Source organism: Penicillium argentinense (genome assembly GCF_028826775.1).
Source record: "Penicillium argentinense strain IBT 30761 chromosome Unknown utg000004l_segment0_segment0, whole genome shotgun sequence".
Classification (NCBI taxonomy): domain Eukaryota; kingdom Fungi; phylum Ascomycota; class Eurotiomycetes; order Eurotiales; family Aspergillaceae; genus Penicillium; species Penicillium argentinense.
The window spans coordinates 3,147,749-3,163,450 of record NW_026622663.1 but is presented as its reverse complement, the minus strand read 5'-3'; the positions used below and the strand labels follow the sequence as shown (position 1 = coordinate 3,163,450).

Genomic DNA, 15,702 nt, shown 5'->3' with positions numbered 1-15,702 from the left:
CATCATGTCGCAGCCTGGTCTCCAATAACGGCCTTGCGGATCGCTGCAAGGAGCAAAGTCTCACTCGCCCGCTGAGCAGGTAGAATCTCCTCATCATCCTCGGGCTGTTCAGCAACAACCAGTTTCATACGTCCTTCCCCTCCCAGCACGAAAGCAGCACACGCAACCTTCGATAACCGGACATGTTTGGCCACCTCGTTCCCGGCTGAGCCATCCGAGTCCAATTTCATCGCCAAGTGCTTCTCCAAATAAGCCGTCAGATTTGAGATTAACGGGCTGCGTGCTTTCTGTTTTCCTTTGGACTTCCCCACACCGTCGCGCAAAAAATCGATCAAGGAGTTCCGAGAAATGCCAATGTTCAAAGACCTCAGCGCTGGCGCAATGGGTGGCGAAAATGCAAGCGTAAGCTGGAGCTCCTTGATCGTATCTTCGATAATGGCATTCGCAGTAGATTGAGAAGCAAACCCTCGTAGCTCATCAATAAACGTCTCCATACCCGTACACAGGAAGTTAGATGGGAGACGCAGAGTCGAGCAGTAGGTGTCGAAATTGGCCGACAAGAACGAAATGAAGGTCTGTCGCAAGGCATTTGGGAACCTTGTCAACAGCAGCGGTAGAAACGTAGACCCTTCACGTTCATTCAATCCAGAAGTATTATTCGGATCCGCAAGGAGAGCCGCTTTATAGATGATGTTCTCATATTCCAGCGTCACCAGAATTCCGGGAAAGGTAGCGCGTCCTGCAGAAGACTCCGTGGAGATAGGAAGCCAATGGCATCTTCGTAACGCGCCTGTTTTTGAGAGCGCATCATCCTCTGCTGTAGTTGCGCTGGAATGAAGTCCAGCGAGGATGTCGCCGGTGAGTTGGTCGCGTAATCGCGCTGCATAAACCTTCAACGCGGCTTGGTTGTCGAGGAGGGTCTCGCAGTCCTTCCCGTGGTGGAGAGGAGAAAGACGATGAATGGTCCATGATGTATTGAACAACTGGCGGTGCGATACCTGCTCCATGGCGGAAATAGTTCAATTTAACACCCTGGATATTGTGGTGCTTCACATGGTTGAAGCTTCGCGTGATAATCGCCATGGCGGTAGGTCTTGACGCGCCGCGGTGCAAACCAAACAAACACCCAAGTATGGCAACATTGGCAGCGCAGGTTTATACCATAGATTTTAAGCTACAACAAGCTATTAGTAAAATTGCAGTGATATTTGATGTAGCTTTCGTTTATTTTTTGCTCAGAATTTCAATATAGAAAATGCTAGGTATCTGCCCCCAACGCCGCTAACGCTCGAGTTGAAAGTAGGATCATGCTGACCATCCCGGGATTTCTGGCCTTTGGCAGTCCGCGCACCCGATCAAGATGGGGACGGAATTCCATGTCCAGGCAACCTCTATCTCGTGAGGAATTGCCTGCCTCTCTTCCAACTCCGCCTGAGCCGCCCAAAACCAGAGATCCCGCACAGATGTATGTATGTTCTGGTCTGACGACTCACCGAAAATAACCGAGTTCATATGGTCTTTTCGGTGCGCCGTCATGTCGTGGTGAAAGTTGTACATGAAGTCCTTCCGCTGCATTCGCTGGTTGCCCCCATCTCCGATCTCGGCAGAGAAGAACTCGACAATGCGCCCAAATGGTGCTATCGTGAGAAGGGAGCTGATCCAGGAATCATCGATCGCCGTTTCCGAGGACATTGTATGGCGGATGTAACTGACCAGTAACAACATGCAGTGGTGGGTAGCAAGTAAGGCCGTGGTGTTGGTGAAGGGAGGTTTCTTGAGGATTCGGGTCTGGATTTCATGGTACATCTGCCGGCGCCTGTGGGGAGGGACGGGGACTGTCAAGCGACCGGCTTCATATTCGCGGAGAAGCATGTTTGTATGCTCTCGTCGAGCAGACATGTACGACTCGAGGTAGTACAGGAGGTAGTACCTGACATGGAAATTAGTCTTAGCCCCAATCCATGGCACTTCCTTTCACAAAGATCTCACATTATTGGTGCTAGATGGAACCAGATGCTAGCTTTGCCTCGTTTGGTCAGCGCGGTTCGTTCCGCTTTCTTCGTGGGGAACGTAGTTCTCAGGAAAATAGGCTCGGTCTGCAGAAATTGGTCCATGATGCGGTCTGCGAGGTAGTAGCAGAGCCGCGACGATTGCTTTTGTCTCTGCCGCAGGCCATAGAGATACCGGAATGTGTAGAGATGGCCTCCCCTGGCGCTTGTTGACGGCGGGAAAAGGTCCGACAGCAGCACGACATCATCCTCCGGGTTGCGGGTATAGGTTCTCTCGCTGTCGATGGGGGACGGTAGCGTGCCATGTCGACGCTGGCGGAGGTACTGTCGCACGATCTCGTGTTCATGTCGGGTTAGGAGCTCATTGAAGGCCCTGCAGACCAGTCTCAACGGGTGATAATCGGCGGTCCCGCAGTAACCGAAGATCTGGATTTGTATTTCGACTGGCAGGCCCCATGGGGAAGGGATAGGAGGGTCGACATGGTTGAGGCTGCAGGAAACGGGCACAGTGTCAGAAGCGTCCGTCGCAAGGACTGAAGTGCCTGGGATGAAACGACTCACCCTAGAGAGGACGACGAGCCGGGGAGGTCGCGTCGGTCCTTGGCACCCTTCCTCCCCCGGTGGATCGCAGCTAGAAACTTTTGCACCGGCTGGAGTTTGGAGAAACCAGTCATGCTGGGGCTCGGCACCACATTGACCAGGGTCGGCGAGGGCTCCAGGCGTCGCGTCGAGTACAAATACCAGCGCCTGGCCCGCAGCAACAACGGGAACCCCCTTTCAGCGGATTGAAGTTTTGACTAAGCTGTAGACACAGCCTCGAATCTGGGGAAACCCCTTCACAGGTTTTCTAAATTTCGCCGAGGCTGCAGCTTGGGGGCCGTGAGGAAGAATGAGACAACAATAATTCGAAGGAGCTGGACTGGACTGGTGGGGACTGCAGACCTCGTCGGGCGGAGCCCAGACTCTTCGAGCTACCGAACATCTATAACGGGATGTATACTCCGAGCGCAGCGGCCTAATCGCACGATAACAATTGAGGCAGCATTGTATTTACCGTAGAATTGCTCTGGACTTTCTTAAGCTAGTTTGCTGGTTGCCAGGCCTTGCGGAATCGGCATCAATCGAACCATGGGGAGTACCTTAACCTAAGGTACTACGCTTAAGCTATGCGTTCCCTCTCGATGGTCTCGACCTACCTTAGGGTAGGGTCCTACCCTTTGTTCGCCTGTCTCAAGTATGGTCCCGCAGAATCGCTGGATTATCCCCAGAAAATAGTTACAATTTACTCTAAAGTAGCCTCGAGCTCATTCAATGGCCGATTTTGGGAGTTGATTCTCAACAATGAGAAGATATCGGCTCTAGTCGCAGTGGGGCTGTGTTGCTCGGGATTTTGTGTCTCAAATGCACCGCAGATAAGGTTGTTTGTAATATGAGGACGAGGAACCATGCGAGTCAGTGCTGTCGGAGATAGAGCCAAAATGACCGACAGCAACTTTGTCAGACTCGAAATTCGTGGGGTTTGTGACAACCCGAAGTATACCCACGTACCCCGAGGTAGATGGGGTCAGCGGCTTGGGCCTCACCCAGGATATCCTTGAATGCGTGCATGATGGCCCTTTCGGATGTTCCACAGACCTTGCACACTGCATGCGGGCACAAATAAATGCAAACCTGATTGACACGATCGACCAGACTGGTCTGCTGGTCGCGCCGTCGCCTGTTTGAGAAATTACGTCATTGCGATAGTGTACAATCTACATGAGAGTCGACTGCTGCCCGAGGATTGTTCTTCTCTTTGAACACACCCGGTTATTACTCAACACCCCAGTTTGCAGAAACACCATCGTCTCTTCCACAATGACGAGCAATGTTCTCATCGTCGGCGCGACGCGGGGTCTCGGTGCATCCCTCGCGACGCTGTACACGCAGAGGCCTGATCACCATGTCGTCGGCACGACACGAGCCGCCAACTCACCTGCAACGCCTGACATCAACTGGTTGGTAGGGATCGATGCCTCCAAGCCAGATGTGGGTGAGATGATTACTTCTGGGGCAAAAAACTTGAAGTTCTCGACAGTCATCATCTCGGCGGGCTACTTTGGCTTTGAAACCTTCGACACGCCAGATTGGGACAAGCAGGTCCAGATGTACACCACCTCTGCAATTGGGCCAGTCTTTATCGTTCACCATCTCGTGAAGGCTGGGCTTCTGGGGGAGGGAGGCAAGGTGATTCTTGTCAGCAGCGAGGGTGGGAGCATCACTCTCCGGCATGAGAAAGAAGGCGGAGGAAATTTTGGTCACCATGCTAGCAAAGCTGCACTGAACATGGTTGGCAAACTGCTGAGCTTGGATCTTAAGCAAAAGGGAATTGCGGTCGGCCTGGTCCACCCGGGATTTATGCGGACGGAGATGACGAAGAGTGTTGGGTTCGACAAGTACTGGGACATCGGTGGAGGTACACTACTCACCTCTTCTCCTTGATGGCTTGTGCTAATCATACTCTTCCTACAGCTGTGACCCCCTACGAAGCCGCTAAAACCCTGGCGTCCTTTATCGACGGATTCGATATCAGCAAGACCGGCGAGTTCTGGGCCCCCAGAGGACCAGGGTATGTCTGATACCAAGCTTACTCTTACTCGAATAGGAAAACGACGCTAAGCTGACATCGATCTTCACAGTGACATTGGAACTGCAGAAGATGTCCTCGGAAAGGGCCTTCCCACTCCCCTGCAATTGCCCTGGTAAAAGAAGACAGTATTTGCAGTCATGAATTGAACGCATATTACGACGAACGGGAGTACTTTCGATTTTACTAGTGAAAATATGTTTTTATTGCGCAGCTGGGGCGGCTGGCTCAGCACCCGGCCTCGCGCACATGAACACCAAATCTTTGCCAATATCCTTCCGCTCTTCATGTCCAACAACCTTCATTCCGAAGATCTTGGCATAGAACTTTTGCAGCGGTTCGCCGCTGGTAAGCAGCATGTTTCGACGAATATATGGCATATTAGCCTTGGAGAAGACGTCGGAAACACATTCGATGAGCCATGACCCCAGCCCGTAGCCTTGGTACTCAGGCAAGACATAGACATCCGTCAGGTAGCCGAAAGTGACTCCATCGGTAATCATTCGTGCCAGCCCGATTTGTTCTGTGTTGTCGGCGGATGGCGTTTCAAGCTCGGGTTGTGACTCAGAGCGACGAAGTTGTCTATAGACGCCGAAACTCATACACCCATGCAGCATTTGGTGCAAAATTTCTTCGTCGAATGGGTTTGCCCAATAAATGAACTCTCTCCCATAAGCCTCGTTAACTGCTTTGACGGACAGCAGGGACTTTTCTGTTGAGATGAAGAACTCGCTGTTATCTCTTCTCCACGTCCGAGGGGCAATCGATTTTGGCGGGGTAAATGACATGGCGGCAATGAATCCAGCAATCTGATGGTGTAGACTGTTGAATAATTCACAGCTTTAAACGATTGAGGGATCGCTGGAAATCTGAGAAAGTGTGAGTCAGTTGCCGGCCAAGTTGGATGTCACCGAAATTGTCCGAGCGGGCCATAGCCGATTTGCCTTAGTTGTTAGGGGCGGGTGCCGCACCCGTTGTCATCTTCAGCCTCGTATCCGGGCAACCCGATTTCAACAGAGGCCCGGCATCAGGGGGTTCAAAACCAGAAGGCAGGAATGTGCCATTGGTATGTGCTTGATTCCAAGCTTCTCCCATGAAGCCTCTCGTTTGTTATCCGAACGCTGACATGGTCGTTGTTTAGCTGAATCGTCTGGTTCGAGTCAGAATGAGTGAAGTACTTCACGGCTGAGCATGATTCCAGGTAAATGCAGTCAAAGCCTGGGAGTATGCCACAAATATGGGCTACGGCTTGAGAGCAGACCATTGAGTTTACCTGTGCAACACATGCCATCGATATTATTCCAGCACCGTCAACGACTGCAGTCGGCCGAGAATTCAATTGCAAAACCCCCACATAAAAGACGATCACGAATCGGATCAAATTGAATGCGCTGCAAACATTTATCTCTTCCATTCGCCGAGGTCTTGAATGGCGTTTGGAGTGGGGTGGATGGTGCTGAATCCCCAATGCCCTCACGCCATCGCCTTCCGCGATGATGTTAGCAGCACCGAATCACTCACGCCTGTCTGGCTGCTGCGGCCGCTCGACCGTGTCATTATGCTCGAGAGATTTATTTCTGGATGGACTGGCTTATATACAGATGTCCTGCCTGGCGTCTAAAATGCTCCGAATGGCGTGCATCGAATTGTGAGGGGCCCATACCGATACCTTAAAGCTAGCAGGCCCCGAACGATATATCGATCCTGCGGATAATCTTGATTTCAAAACATAGAATTCGTGAACTGACTCAAAATGGCCATATTGGAGAAACCAGTGGTGTCGGTTTACCCATCGATCCCGAATATTGATTCGAAGGTCGAGTCGATCAAGGGACCTTCAGGTCTGAATGGAGCGACCCCGGCGGTGACGGTGAAGGATGCAGTGAATGAGTCTGAGTTGCAAACCCCGGTGTCATCGAAGTTTGAGTTGGAAGATCATCCCATCGATGCATTGAGGCCTGTGAAAGTGGGTGTTATCGGAGCTGGCCTTGCTGGAATTACTGCTGGTGCGTTGTTGCCAGTGAAGCTCCCAGGGCTCGACTTGCGTATATACGACAAGAATGCCGATGTGGTAAGTTGAAAAGACTATCAGCTTACTAGTACTTTCACTAATAAATTTATTCATAGGGCGGCACCTGGTAGGTTCTTTAATGTCTACCAGGTATGACCAAGTTTTCTTCGATATTGACCTTACAACCACAGGTTCGAGAACACGTATCCCGGTGTTCGTTGTGATATACCGGCCCATGCCTATCAGTCTGGCTTTGCGCCAAATACGCAGTGGTCAGAGGAATTTGCCCAGGGCGCAGAAATCCGAGAGTATTGGCAAGGGGTTGCAAAGAAGCATAATGTGTACCAATATCTTCGACTGCAGCAACAGGTGCGAAAGGCCGAATGGCTTGAAGAAGAGGGAAAATGGAAAGTAACGATTGAACATGTCGATGGATCCAACAAGGTAAGCTGACCTTAACAAAAGCAATAAAAATGGGTTGCTCACTCCTTGTCAGGTATATGAAGAAAAGTTGGACATCCTCATCAATGCCATCGGTCATTTCAATGCCTGGAAACTACCTGATTATGAAGGCATCGAAAACTACAAGGGAAAGCTCTTCCACTCCTCTCATTGGGACCACTCTGTTGACTTGCAAGGGAAGCGAATTGCCTTGATTGGCAACGGGGCTTCGGGGTTGCAAGTTCTCCCCTCCATCCAGCCGATTGCCAGCCACGTCGATCACTATGCACGAAATCCCACCTGGATCGCCGACTCCTTCAGCAGTGGAAGCTCTGGTGTGCGCCGACTGGAGCCGAACATCATCCCCGAGTCATTGCGGGAGACATTTAAAGATCCAAAGACCTATCTGGAGTATCGGACAGGAGTGGAACGAGGATTCTTCCAGCGATTCGGGGCCATCTTCAAAGACACGCCTGAAAATCACGAGCTGCGTGAGAAATGGACCGAGATCATGTTACACCGCGTCGCAGAGAAACCTGAGCTAGGGGAACACATTCTGCCTGATTTCCCGCCAAATTGCCGTCGCCCGACACCCGGGCCGGGATACCTGGAGGCTCTGACGAAGGAAAATGTCAGTTATATCCGGCCGCGGATTCAGCGCTTTACGGAGACAGGCATTGTCACCGAAGATGGGATCGAGAGACCTGCTGATATCACTATCTGTGCAACGGGCGCGAATGTTGACCATGCGCCGCCATTCTCCATCGTTGCCAACGGTATTGACCTGAAGTATGCCTGGCAGAGAGATGGTCTTTTCGGATTCCCATATTCCTACCTTGGCTTTGCGACTCCCGGTTTCCCCAACCTCCTTTGGCTTGGTGGCCCCTATGCATCTGGACACAGCGGCACAGTTCCCAACAGCATGGAGAACCAGGTCACCTACATCGCAAAGGTAGTGCGCAAAATCCGCAGTCAGGGCATCAAATCCATTGCCCCATCGAAGCAAGCCGCGGACGATTTCGTCGAGTATTGTGATCAGTTCTACCCGCGCACTGTCTGGTCGGCGAACTGCAGCTCGTGGTATAATGGCGGCCAGCCCGGGGCTCGCATTCACGGATTATTCCCTGGAAGCGCGTCCCATGCGAACTACATTCGGCGGGACCCACGGTGGGAGGATTGGGAGTATACATATGTGAACCCTAGTGGGAATCGGTTTGCGTACTTTGGCAATGGTTGGACCTCGAGAGAGCTGGATCCGGATGCTAACTTGACGCCGCATTTGAAACTTCCTGCGGAAATCGACTTGAAGACTCACATGGAGGGTTGGTGGGATGTTTGAGCACGTATTTAGATTGGTTGGTTGCAAATAATACGAGGAGAGCCAAGTTCCTAGAGAAGACCGTGAGTGAATACCCAGTTCACCAGTGTTATGGCAAGAAATAGAATGACGTGGATTCCGGCCAGTACACTAGTGTAGGGCATGAGGTTCCTAGAGAGGTACCAGTGTCTAATGGGATCTAATATGAAACTAGTCTGAGTAAGGGTATCCTATGTTTGTTCTAGAATGATCCTGGACGTGAATTATGCTTTATCTGACATGCTTATTGCGATTCTTTCAGGCTGTAGGGAGGAGCCACTTCGCCTGCTCGCCAGAAATACTTGGCACCTGGGTGGGACTCGGGAAGTCTAGTTTGGCCCTGCTTCCCATACATATTCTCACGGAAAGTACCCCCGGGCACGGCATAATCCGACCAGAAAAGACCGCGTCTCTGCAACTCAGGAAGTAGAAGACGAATGATATCGTCAAAGGTATCCGGGAGACTGGCATAGCTGAGGTTGAACCCATCCACGTCGCCGAGATTGACCCATCGCTCCAACTCATCCGCAACCGTCTTCACACTACCGATGATCTTGACTCCATTGCCGCCCAGGGTCAGATAATCAGCGATGGTCTTTTTATCCCACTTCTGGCCTTCGGTTCCGGGCACTGTGCTTGCCCAGTGGTTCACCATACTGCGCACGGCGGGCTGCTCCACGAACCGGAAGTCCTGGTCATCGGTGTACGTCGACAAGTCATAGCCCGTCCAACCGCCAAATAGAGCCAGAGCCCCTTCCCGATCGCCATAGCTCTTGAGCTTCTCGAATTTAGCCTGTGCTTCTTCGTCGGTCTCTGCCACAATCACCAGGGCCCCAGCCACCACCTTGATGTCCTGTGGGTTCCGACCCAGATCGGCCGCTTGTTGGCGAATGCTATCGACAGAAGGACGCACCAGCTCTGGCTTTTGGGCATGCAGGAATACGGCCTCTGCATGCTTAGCCGCGAACGCCTTGCCAGCTGTCGAGGTTCCCGCCTGGAGTATGAACGGCGTGCGCTGCGGGCTCGGTTCACACAGGTGAGGGCCAGGCACTTGGAAGTATTTCCCCTTGTGGTTGATCTGGCGCACGGAACGGGGGTTAGCATAGTGACCCAGAGCGCCCTGGGGCGGACCATTCTTGGAAGCATCCTGTCTCCAAGTCACGGCATCGTCCCGCCACGAGGCCTCCCAGAGCTTGTAGGTCACATCCAGGTACTCATCGGCAATGCGGTAGCGCTCATCGTGCTCGACCTGGGTATCGAGGCCGAAGTTCCGGGCCGCGGAATCCAGGTACGAGGTCACGATATTCCAGCCAATACGACCATTGCTGAGGTGGTCGACGGTCGAAAACCGCCGGGCCAGCGCGTAGGGCGCCTCATATGTGGTGGAAGCGGTGACGCCGAAACCGATGCTTTCCGTCGCGGCTGCCATGGCGGGAATGCTGTACAGGGGGTCATTGATGGGGAACTGCGCGCCCGCTGGAATGGTCGGGTCGAGATTGGCGGGACCCTTGTAGACATCGTAGCCGCCCAGGACGTCGGCGAAGAAGATGGCGTGGAATTTGGCCTTTTCGAGTCTCTGGGCGAGCGAGATCCAGTGTTTGAGGTCCTTGTACTCTGCGCCCTTGTCGGTCGGATACCGGAATAGACCTGGATTCAGGTGTGCCGGGGAGTGCATAGCGAAGGCATTGATGATAAGCTGCTTCTTCTCTGTAGAACCCATGGTTGCAACGGTGGTCTGGTCTCGCCGGGCGAATTGGTAGGAGAGGAATTGACGCGCGACACGTTAATTGCATTTTTCGTCTTTTGGGGTTGCCCCTTCATATTTATTGTTTTCGCATGGCTTTTGTTCTTTTGCCGACCCCGCAGGCTCGTCGATGGCGTGCAGGACGAAAGACGTGAAGTTGGAGTCTGATGGCGTCAGCAGATTATGTACCTCGGCGGGGTTGGCCAACTCCTCTCGGAGGATTTCACAGGGGTGCTGTCATTTGGTGCTGTCACTTGTGTCGGAGAGTTGGAGCCATTGGTGAAGTGCTGGGTGAGTTACCCTGGACTGAGGCGGTACTACTTGGTCAAGGGGTGCTGGCTCGGCCGATAGATCCCTCAGGGCATACTACCAGGCGTGCTAGTGCAATTAGCACATATGAAATTTCGAATGCTAATTATTCACGGTTGTCGTGCAGTCAGCTTTGACTTTCGCGCTTTATTAGCCGCCTTGAGTAGCTCTTGTTTCATAACGGTCAACAGTCACCACCTGGGCATTACCTGTCACCCTACAAAGGTATAGTTCCCACCACACTGGCTGCCCTGTAGCTGTCCACCCTTGGCAAAAATGCTTTCAAGAACTCTCCAGGAGTTTTATTATTTGCGTAGGTAATGGATTATGGCGCTTTAGCTTTTTTCCTCGGCATTTTACATGTGAACTTATTGACATTTGAGCTATATAACTCGTATCTTGTACATTTCAATGTTTATGTGGCAAAGGGTTTAGTTTCAATATAGTTCACATTATGATAAGATGCAATGGCACAGAGATCGTATGGACCAAATAATTTTCCTACTATCAGACTGTCGCATTCGAAAAGAATGGCAATGAAAGGACTTCTGCTTGCATCTGAAGGAGCGCCTGGACAATCCCAACTTCCGTCACTATCCCCAGGAACTACCACTGCCATGGCGTATTAAACAAAAAGTCTTGAGCGCGCCTCAATTGCGCGATCATTGAACAGAGCCTCGTGTTTCCTTAGAATACGATGTGTCAAAACTAAGATGTTTACCCATCGTGGCTTGGAAAAGAGGCTCATTTGGTGGTGGTGGTGGTGGCCGTAATCGAAGCCACACATTGTTGGCTTCGGACAAAAAGTACGACTTTGTCGCGGTACTTTCCCATTTCCAATTTCAAACCATGTTTGATCGTTTATTTGTATTACTTTAGTGCTTTTCTAGTATTACTACTACCTAATGATAGGAAGGTTCTTTGCATTGCGACTTATCCCCCGCAAGTTCGCGTGGTTTATGCCTTGACATGGGACCGGACTCAGCCTCAAACCAGCCAGTCTTCATTGTCCCATGTCTGCCGTCTGCGTCTCCGCTCGCGTCAGGGTCCCAACCTCGCATGAGGCAAATCTCAGCACCCGAGTGGCTCCAATCGGATTCTGCTCGGCACTGCCCCCTGGCAATCCGTGGTCGGGCGATCACAAGGTTGGGGGCCGTCTCACGGTGAAAGAACTAGTGCCGTCTTTACGTCAGGGTGCCCACGATGATCTGGCAGCGTGCAGCGACACGGCCCATGCACGGTGGCGTCCATGACAGCCATCAGCTTGCGCCAATCCCGATGCTTCTTGAGCTCTGGATGCTCTTGACGAGGATGCGCAGCCGCAGACTCGATCGATAAAGTTGGGTCGCAACACTCCGCGTCCTCCAACGCCTGAGGTGTCCAACAGGCGCAACACGGAATCTGCCTCACCCCTGGGACCTGCCAGCCTTCCAGTCGACGCTAGAAAACATCTGGAAGAGTGTGGGCCTCACGTGTGGCATGACGATCGCCCAGCGATTGCCCAGAAAGATTCCCGGAGAGAATGGGATCCACCCCCCCCTGCTGCATACCACGATACAACGATAACAAACATGCGAGAAGAGTCGAGGAATGGGAATGGAAGGATTACATTCGCGCATAGCTGCCATCTCGTTCGAGATCGCTGCTCGTCCATCGTACATACTTCGGTGTGCCCGGCCAGAGGACGACCAGTATCCTAGGGGAAGCCCCTCGAATAGTGACCTCCTTTCTTGTCAGCATGGCCAAATCGAGTATCTCGTAGATAGCACCGGGCCGTCGTTCTCGTATTGCAACCAAGAAACATATGAACCCATGAACACAGCCCTACCAGAGTCGAACGATCATCAATGACTCGAGCCGGATGCTCGGCACCCGGGCGTCCAATCCGCAAGTTGGCGGTGGATTCATCCGAAAGCTCGCGGTGTTGCGCCCGAGACTCAGCCATGGAGAGGCTTAGAGACGCTAGGCCAAGGGTTCGGGGGCGCCCCACTGCGGAGAAAGCTGATCGGATCGGTGCAACTGGACAAAGTAAATGCTAGCAAGGCGGTTGCAGGTGGAAGCTCTGTTTATCTTGGCTGGGTATTTAAACCTTGTGGCCGCGCCCCTCCCCCCCTCCAGTCATCCCCCTTTGAAGATCATCTGCATCGGAAGATTCGAATATTCGAAGCATCCTTCTCTCACTGCTCTTCCATTCTCAACTATCCCCGCCACCTCACAATACAGGCTACACCGTCATGTCCGTCAACGGAGCTTCCGGCAAGGCCCCCGTTCAGGAGCCACAGTCGCAGCATCAGCATTCGTCGCGCCACGATGAGCGCGGTCTGGTCAAGGTCCAGCCGGCTCGCTTGGCTGACCTGCAGCCGCGATATGCCTCCACCATCGAGCACGACGAGGATAACCCGGACGCCCACGGGTGGTATGCGCAGATGAGTATGTCGCGCCAAACGCTCCTGAGTCGTATATCGCATCAAAGCTAACCAGTGTCCGTTTCATTTATCTAGTTCATAGCCTGGGAGGATGCATCGGTTTCTTTGGTGCCATTCCTTGCTGTATCTGCTGCCCTAACCCCTTCAAGCCGGTCGACCAGGGTCAGGTCGGTCTGGTCTCGCGATTTGGACGGTTCGTACTACTCTTCTCCTCAATTGCACAACCTTACTCTGACATGTCATCTCCAGTTTCGAGCGCTCCGTGGATCCCGGTCTGGTCAAGGTGAACCCACTCAGCGAGCACCTCACGACCGTCGATGTCAAGATCCAAATCGTCGAAGTCCCGCGCCAGGTCTGCATGACCAAGGACAATGTTACTCTCAACCTTACATCTGTCATCTACTACCAAGTCACTTCGCCGCACAAGGCCGCTTTCGGTATCTCCAATGTGAAGCAGGCGCTCGTCGAGCGTACCCAGACCACTCTGCGCCATGTGATCGGCGCCCGCGTTCTGCAAGATGTCATTGAGCGTCGCGAGGAGATCGCACAGTCCACATCTGAGATAATCGAGGAGGTCGCCGCGGGCTGGGGTGTACAAGTCGAGTCCATGCTGATCAAGGATATCATCTTCAGCAACGACCTGCAAGATTCGCTCTCCATGGCTGCTCAGTCCAAGCGAATCGGTGAGAGCAAGGTCATTGCTGCTCGTGCCGAGGTCGAGTCCGCCAAGTTGATGCGCCAGGCTGCCGACATCTTGTCTTCTGCCCCCGCCATGCAGATCCGCTACCTCGAGGCCATGCAGGCGATGGCCAAGACCGCCAACAGCAAGGTCATTTTTTTGCCTGCTACGAACCAGACCATGAGCCAGCAATTTGCCACGGCTGACAATGCTGGCGAGGGCCCTAGCAGCCATGGCCTTCAGCAACAGACAGGCATCCCGGATGACGGGTTCCAGCGTGCTATGAATGCCCGCGTTGTCGAGGACATCTAGTTTAAATGGCTGCCTTGAGAGACACGTTGCCATCATCGGGTCCCGCCTTTCTGGAATTTCCCATGAAGATATGACTCTTACCCTTTAGCTTGTGATTTATCTTGCTTTTCCCGGTGGCTTGATGCTCGGTGGCAGCAAGTACCCAAGGTACTTGCTATCCGGGCGCATCCCTCCGAAGACCTCTTTGAATTCTGTACTATGGCTGGATACGATTCGATCCACGACGATACCCACCTTCTTTTTCTGCGTTATGATTACCCCTTTTGCTCTGCGTTTCGCTATATGGCAGTTATAATAGCTTCATAGTATTATTCGAGTCCAATTATCAGGCTACTGCTTCGCCGTTTATCAAGATCGTATCAGAAAGTAGAAAATACTGCATGAGTCCCCTAATAGCAAGAAAACTTTGACATTAGATAGCCCGTATTAATCTCAATTACAACTTTGCATGCATAATATACAATTGTAACTATCGTGAACCTTCCAAGGCGGTGAAGCTACCCAGCCGGAGCGGAGGACGGCGTGGTCAACACGGACAGCCCTCTAGATCGCAGAGCCCGGCCACTATGGAATACTCGTCCAATCTCTATTAGTGCGATTGGAATCATTTGACGGATACACAGTGCCACGATCGTGCAGACTTGCTACCCATGGCTTCCTCACAGACTGCACGTTCGAGTGTCAAACCCCCCAATTCGCAATCCGACACGACACCCAACTTCGCCGACCCGAACTTCGACCCCGCCGAATTCCTCAATGAATCTCTCTCGCCGTTAACTGTCGCATCCTTACAACCGAATGCCTCGCGAGCGCCGGGCTCCGTGCCTCTGACCGAACTATCTGCGCAAGTCCAGACACTGCTCTCGCAAATCAGCGCACAGAATGTGCGCCTCTCCAGTACGCTTTCCCAGCTCAGCGATGAAATACTCCGAAGTGGTGGACGGTTGGCATACGAGGTAGAAGTTCTCCGTGGAGAGACCATTGGGCTGTCGGAGACCCTGACAGAAGTCCTGCGGGACGACATCTCCAAGTTTGTGCCAGAGTCCACAGATGATGCCTCCGCTGGTCGGAAGGTAGAGCTCGCGCCAGAGGCGACCGAGGAGTCTCAGCCCGAGTCTACGAAAACAGAAGAGAAGTCTGCAGGAGAAGGAAAGGGAATCGCTGCACCGATCGATCCCGAATACATTTCCAAACTCCGTACACTCAACAAGGTCCGATCAAGGCTCGAGGATGTTGTCCAGGCCTTTGGCGATGCGATGGAATGGCCTCTACCACCGTCCGAGATCTCCTTCTCTTCGTCCTTTATCTCCGTCTCCGGCCCTGAAATGAGCGCCGATGGCCATGATCAAGAACAGAAGGGCCAGGAAACCATGAAGAAGCTACGGACACAGATCAACGAGTTGCTGGACAGTGACGGCGGTGGGCGTGCCGGATTGGAAGCAGCCACCCGCCGCGTCGAGGCTCTGCGGATATTGGCGACGGTCTGGAAGGGGTCGGCCGAGGAGAAAGCGCGCCATCGGTTTGTTGATACTCTGGAGAGGATTGTGGACGAGCGGCGGCGTATCCTGGACCACCAGCAGGCCACGGCCGGCCAGAGCATGCGCGGCCCCAGGTCGCGGTCGGAGCAGCGACGTGACAGCGACAGTGGGGCGCCTGGGGGTGGCTTGTTCCGCAACTTACAGCGCCTGCGGGAGGAGATCTATTTGGAGTAGAGAGATAAAAAGTAATTTTATGTGTACGAGCAATGCCAATATTGACACCGAGAGAGTGTGTATACATTTTACTGCT

The 15,702-nt window shown here is 52.8% G+C and overlaps 8 protein-coding genes across 8 annotated transcripts; 4 read left to right on the top strand and 4 right to left on the bottom strand.

Moving 5' to 3' along the window:
- Nucleotides 1–2: 2 nt before the first annotated feature.
- On the bottom strand, nucleotides 3–1,007 carry N7532_004105 (uncharacterized protein; the record flags this gene model as incomplete). Its single annotated transcript, XM_056616599.1, has 1 exon — nucleotides 3–1,007. The coding sequence occupies one exon, from the start codon at nucleotides 1,005–1,007 to the stop codon at nucleotides 3–5; it is 1,005 nt and encodes a 334-aa protein (XP_056476956.1).
- A 298-nt stretch (nucleotides 1,008–1,305) lies between these two features.
- On the bottom strand, nucleotides 1,306–2,683 carry N7532_004104 (F-box protein; the record flags this gene model as incomplete). Its single annotated transcript, XM_056616598.1, has 3 exons — nucleotides 1,306–1,930; nucleotides 1,990–2,499; nucleotides 2,571–2,683. 3 exons carry the CDS (start codon nucleotides 2,681–2,683, stop codon nucleotides 1,306–1,308), a joined length of 1,248 nt encoding a protein of 415 aa, XP_056476955.1.
- Nucleotides 2,684–3,866: 1,183 nt separating this feature from the next.
- N7532_004103 (oxidoreductase, short chain dehydrogenase/reductase family superfamily) lies at nucleotides 3,867–4,754 on the top strand (the record flags this gene model as incomplete). Its single annotated transcript, XM_056616597.1, has 3 exons — nucleotides 3,867–4,464; nucleotides 4,521–4,617; nucleotides 4,688–4,754. 3 exons carry the CDS (start codon nucleotides 3,867–3,869, stop codon nucleotides 4,752–4,754), a joined length of 762 nt encoding a protein of 253 aa, XP_056476954.1.
- An 84-nt stretch (nucleotides 4,755–4,838) lies between these two features.
- On the bottom strand, nucleotides 4,839–5,423 carry N7532_004102 (GNAT family N-acetyltransferase; the record flags this gene model as incomplete). Its single annotated transcript, XM_056616596.1, has 1 exon — nucleotides 4,839–5,423. One exon carries the CDS (start codon nucleotides 5,421–5,423, stop codon nucleotides 4,839–4,841), a length of 585 nt encoding a protein of 194 aa, XP_056476953.1.
- A 965-nt stretch (nucleotides 5,424–6,388) lies between these two features.
- Nucleotides 6,389–8,426, top strand: N7532_004101 (flavin-containing monooxygenase; the record flags this gene model as incomplete). The annotated part of the gene is made up of 4 exons (XM_056616595.1): nucleotides 6,389–6,706; nucleotides 6,763–6,773; nucleotides 6,838–7,090; nucleotides 7,143–8,426. The coding sequence occupies 4 exons, from the start codon at nucleotides 6,389–6,391 to the stop codon at nucleotides 8,424–8,426; spliced, it is 1,866 nt and encodes a 621-aa protein (XP_056476952.1).
- A 262-nt stretch (nucleotides 8,427–8,688) lies between these two features.
- Nucleotides 8,689–10,164, bottom strand: N7532_004100 (LLM class flavin-dependent oxidoreductase; the record flags this gene model as incomplete). The annotated part of the gene is made up of 1 exon (XM_056616594.1): nucleotides 8,689–10,164. One exon carries the CDS (start codon nucleotides 10,162–10,164, stop codon nucleotides 8,689–8,691), a length of 1,476 nt encoding a protein of 491 aa, XP_056476951.1.
- A 2,567-nt stretch (nucleotides 10,165–12,731) lies between these two features.
- N7532_004099 (slipin family protein) lies at nucleotides 12,732–13,914 on the top strand (the record flags this gene model as incomplete). The annotated part of the gene is made up of 3 exons (XM_056616593.1): nucleotides 12,732–12,927; nucleotides 12,999–13,116; nucleotides 13,173–13,914. 3 exons carry the CDS (start codon nucleotides 12,732–12,734, stop codon nucleotides 13,912–13,914), a joined length of 1,056 nt encoding a protein of 351 aa, XP_056476950.1.
- Nucleotides 13,915–14,564: 650 nt separating this feature from the next.
- On the top strand, nucleotides 14,565–15,626 carry N7532_004098 (uncharacterized protein; the record flags this gene model as incomplete). The annotated part of the gene is made up of 1 exon (XM_056616592.1): nucleotides 14,565–15,626. The coding sequence occupies one exon, from the start codon at nucleotides 14,565–14,567 to the stop codon at nucleotides 15,624–15,626; it is 1,062 nt and encodes a 353-aa protein (XP_056476949.1).
- Nucleotides 15,627–15,702: the final 76 nt, after the last annotated feature.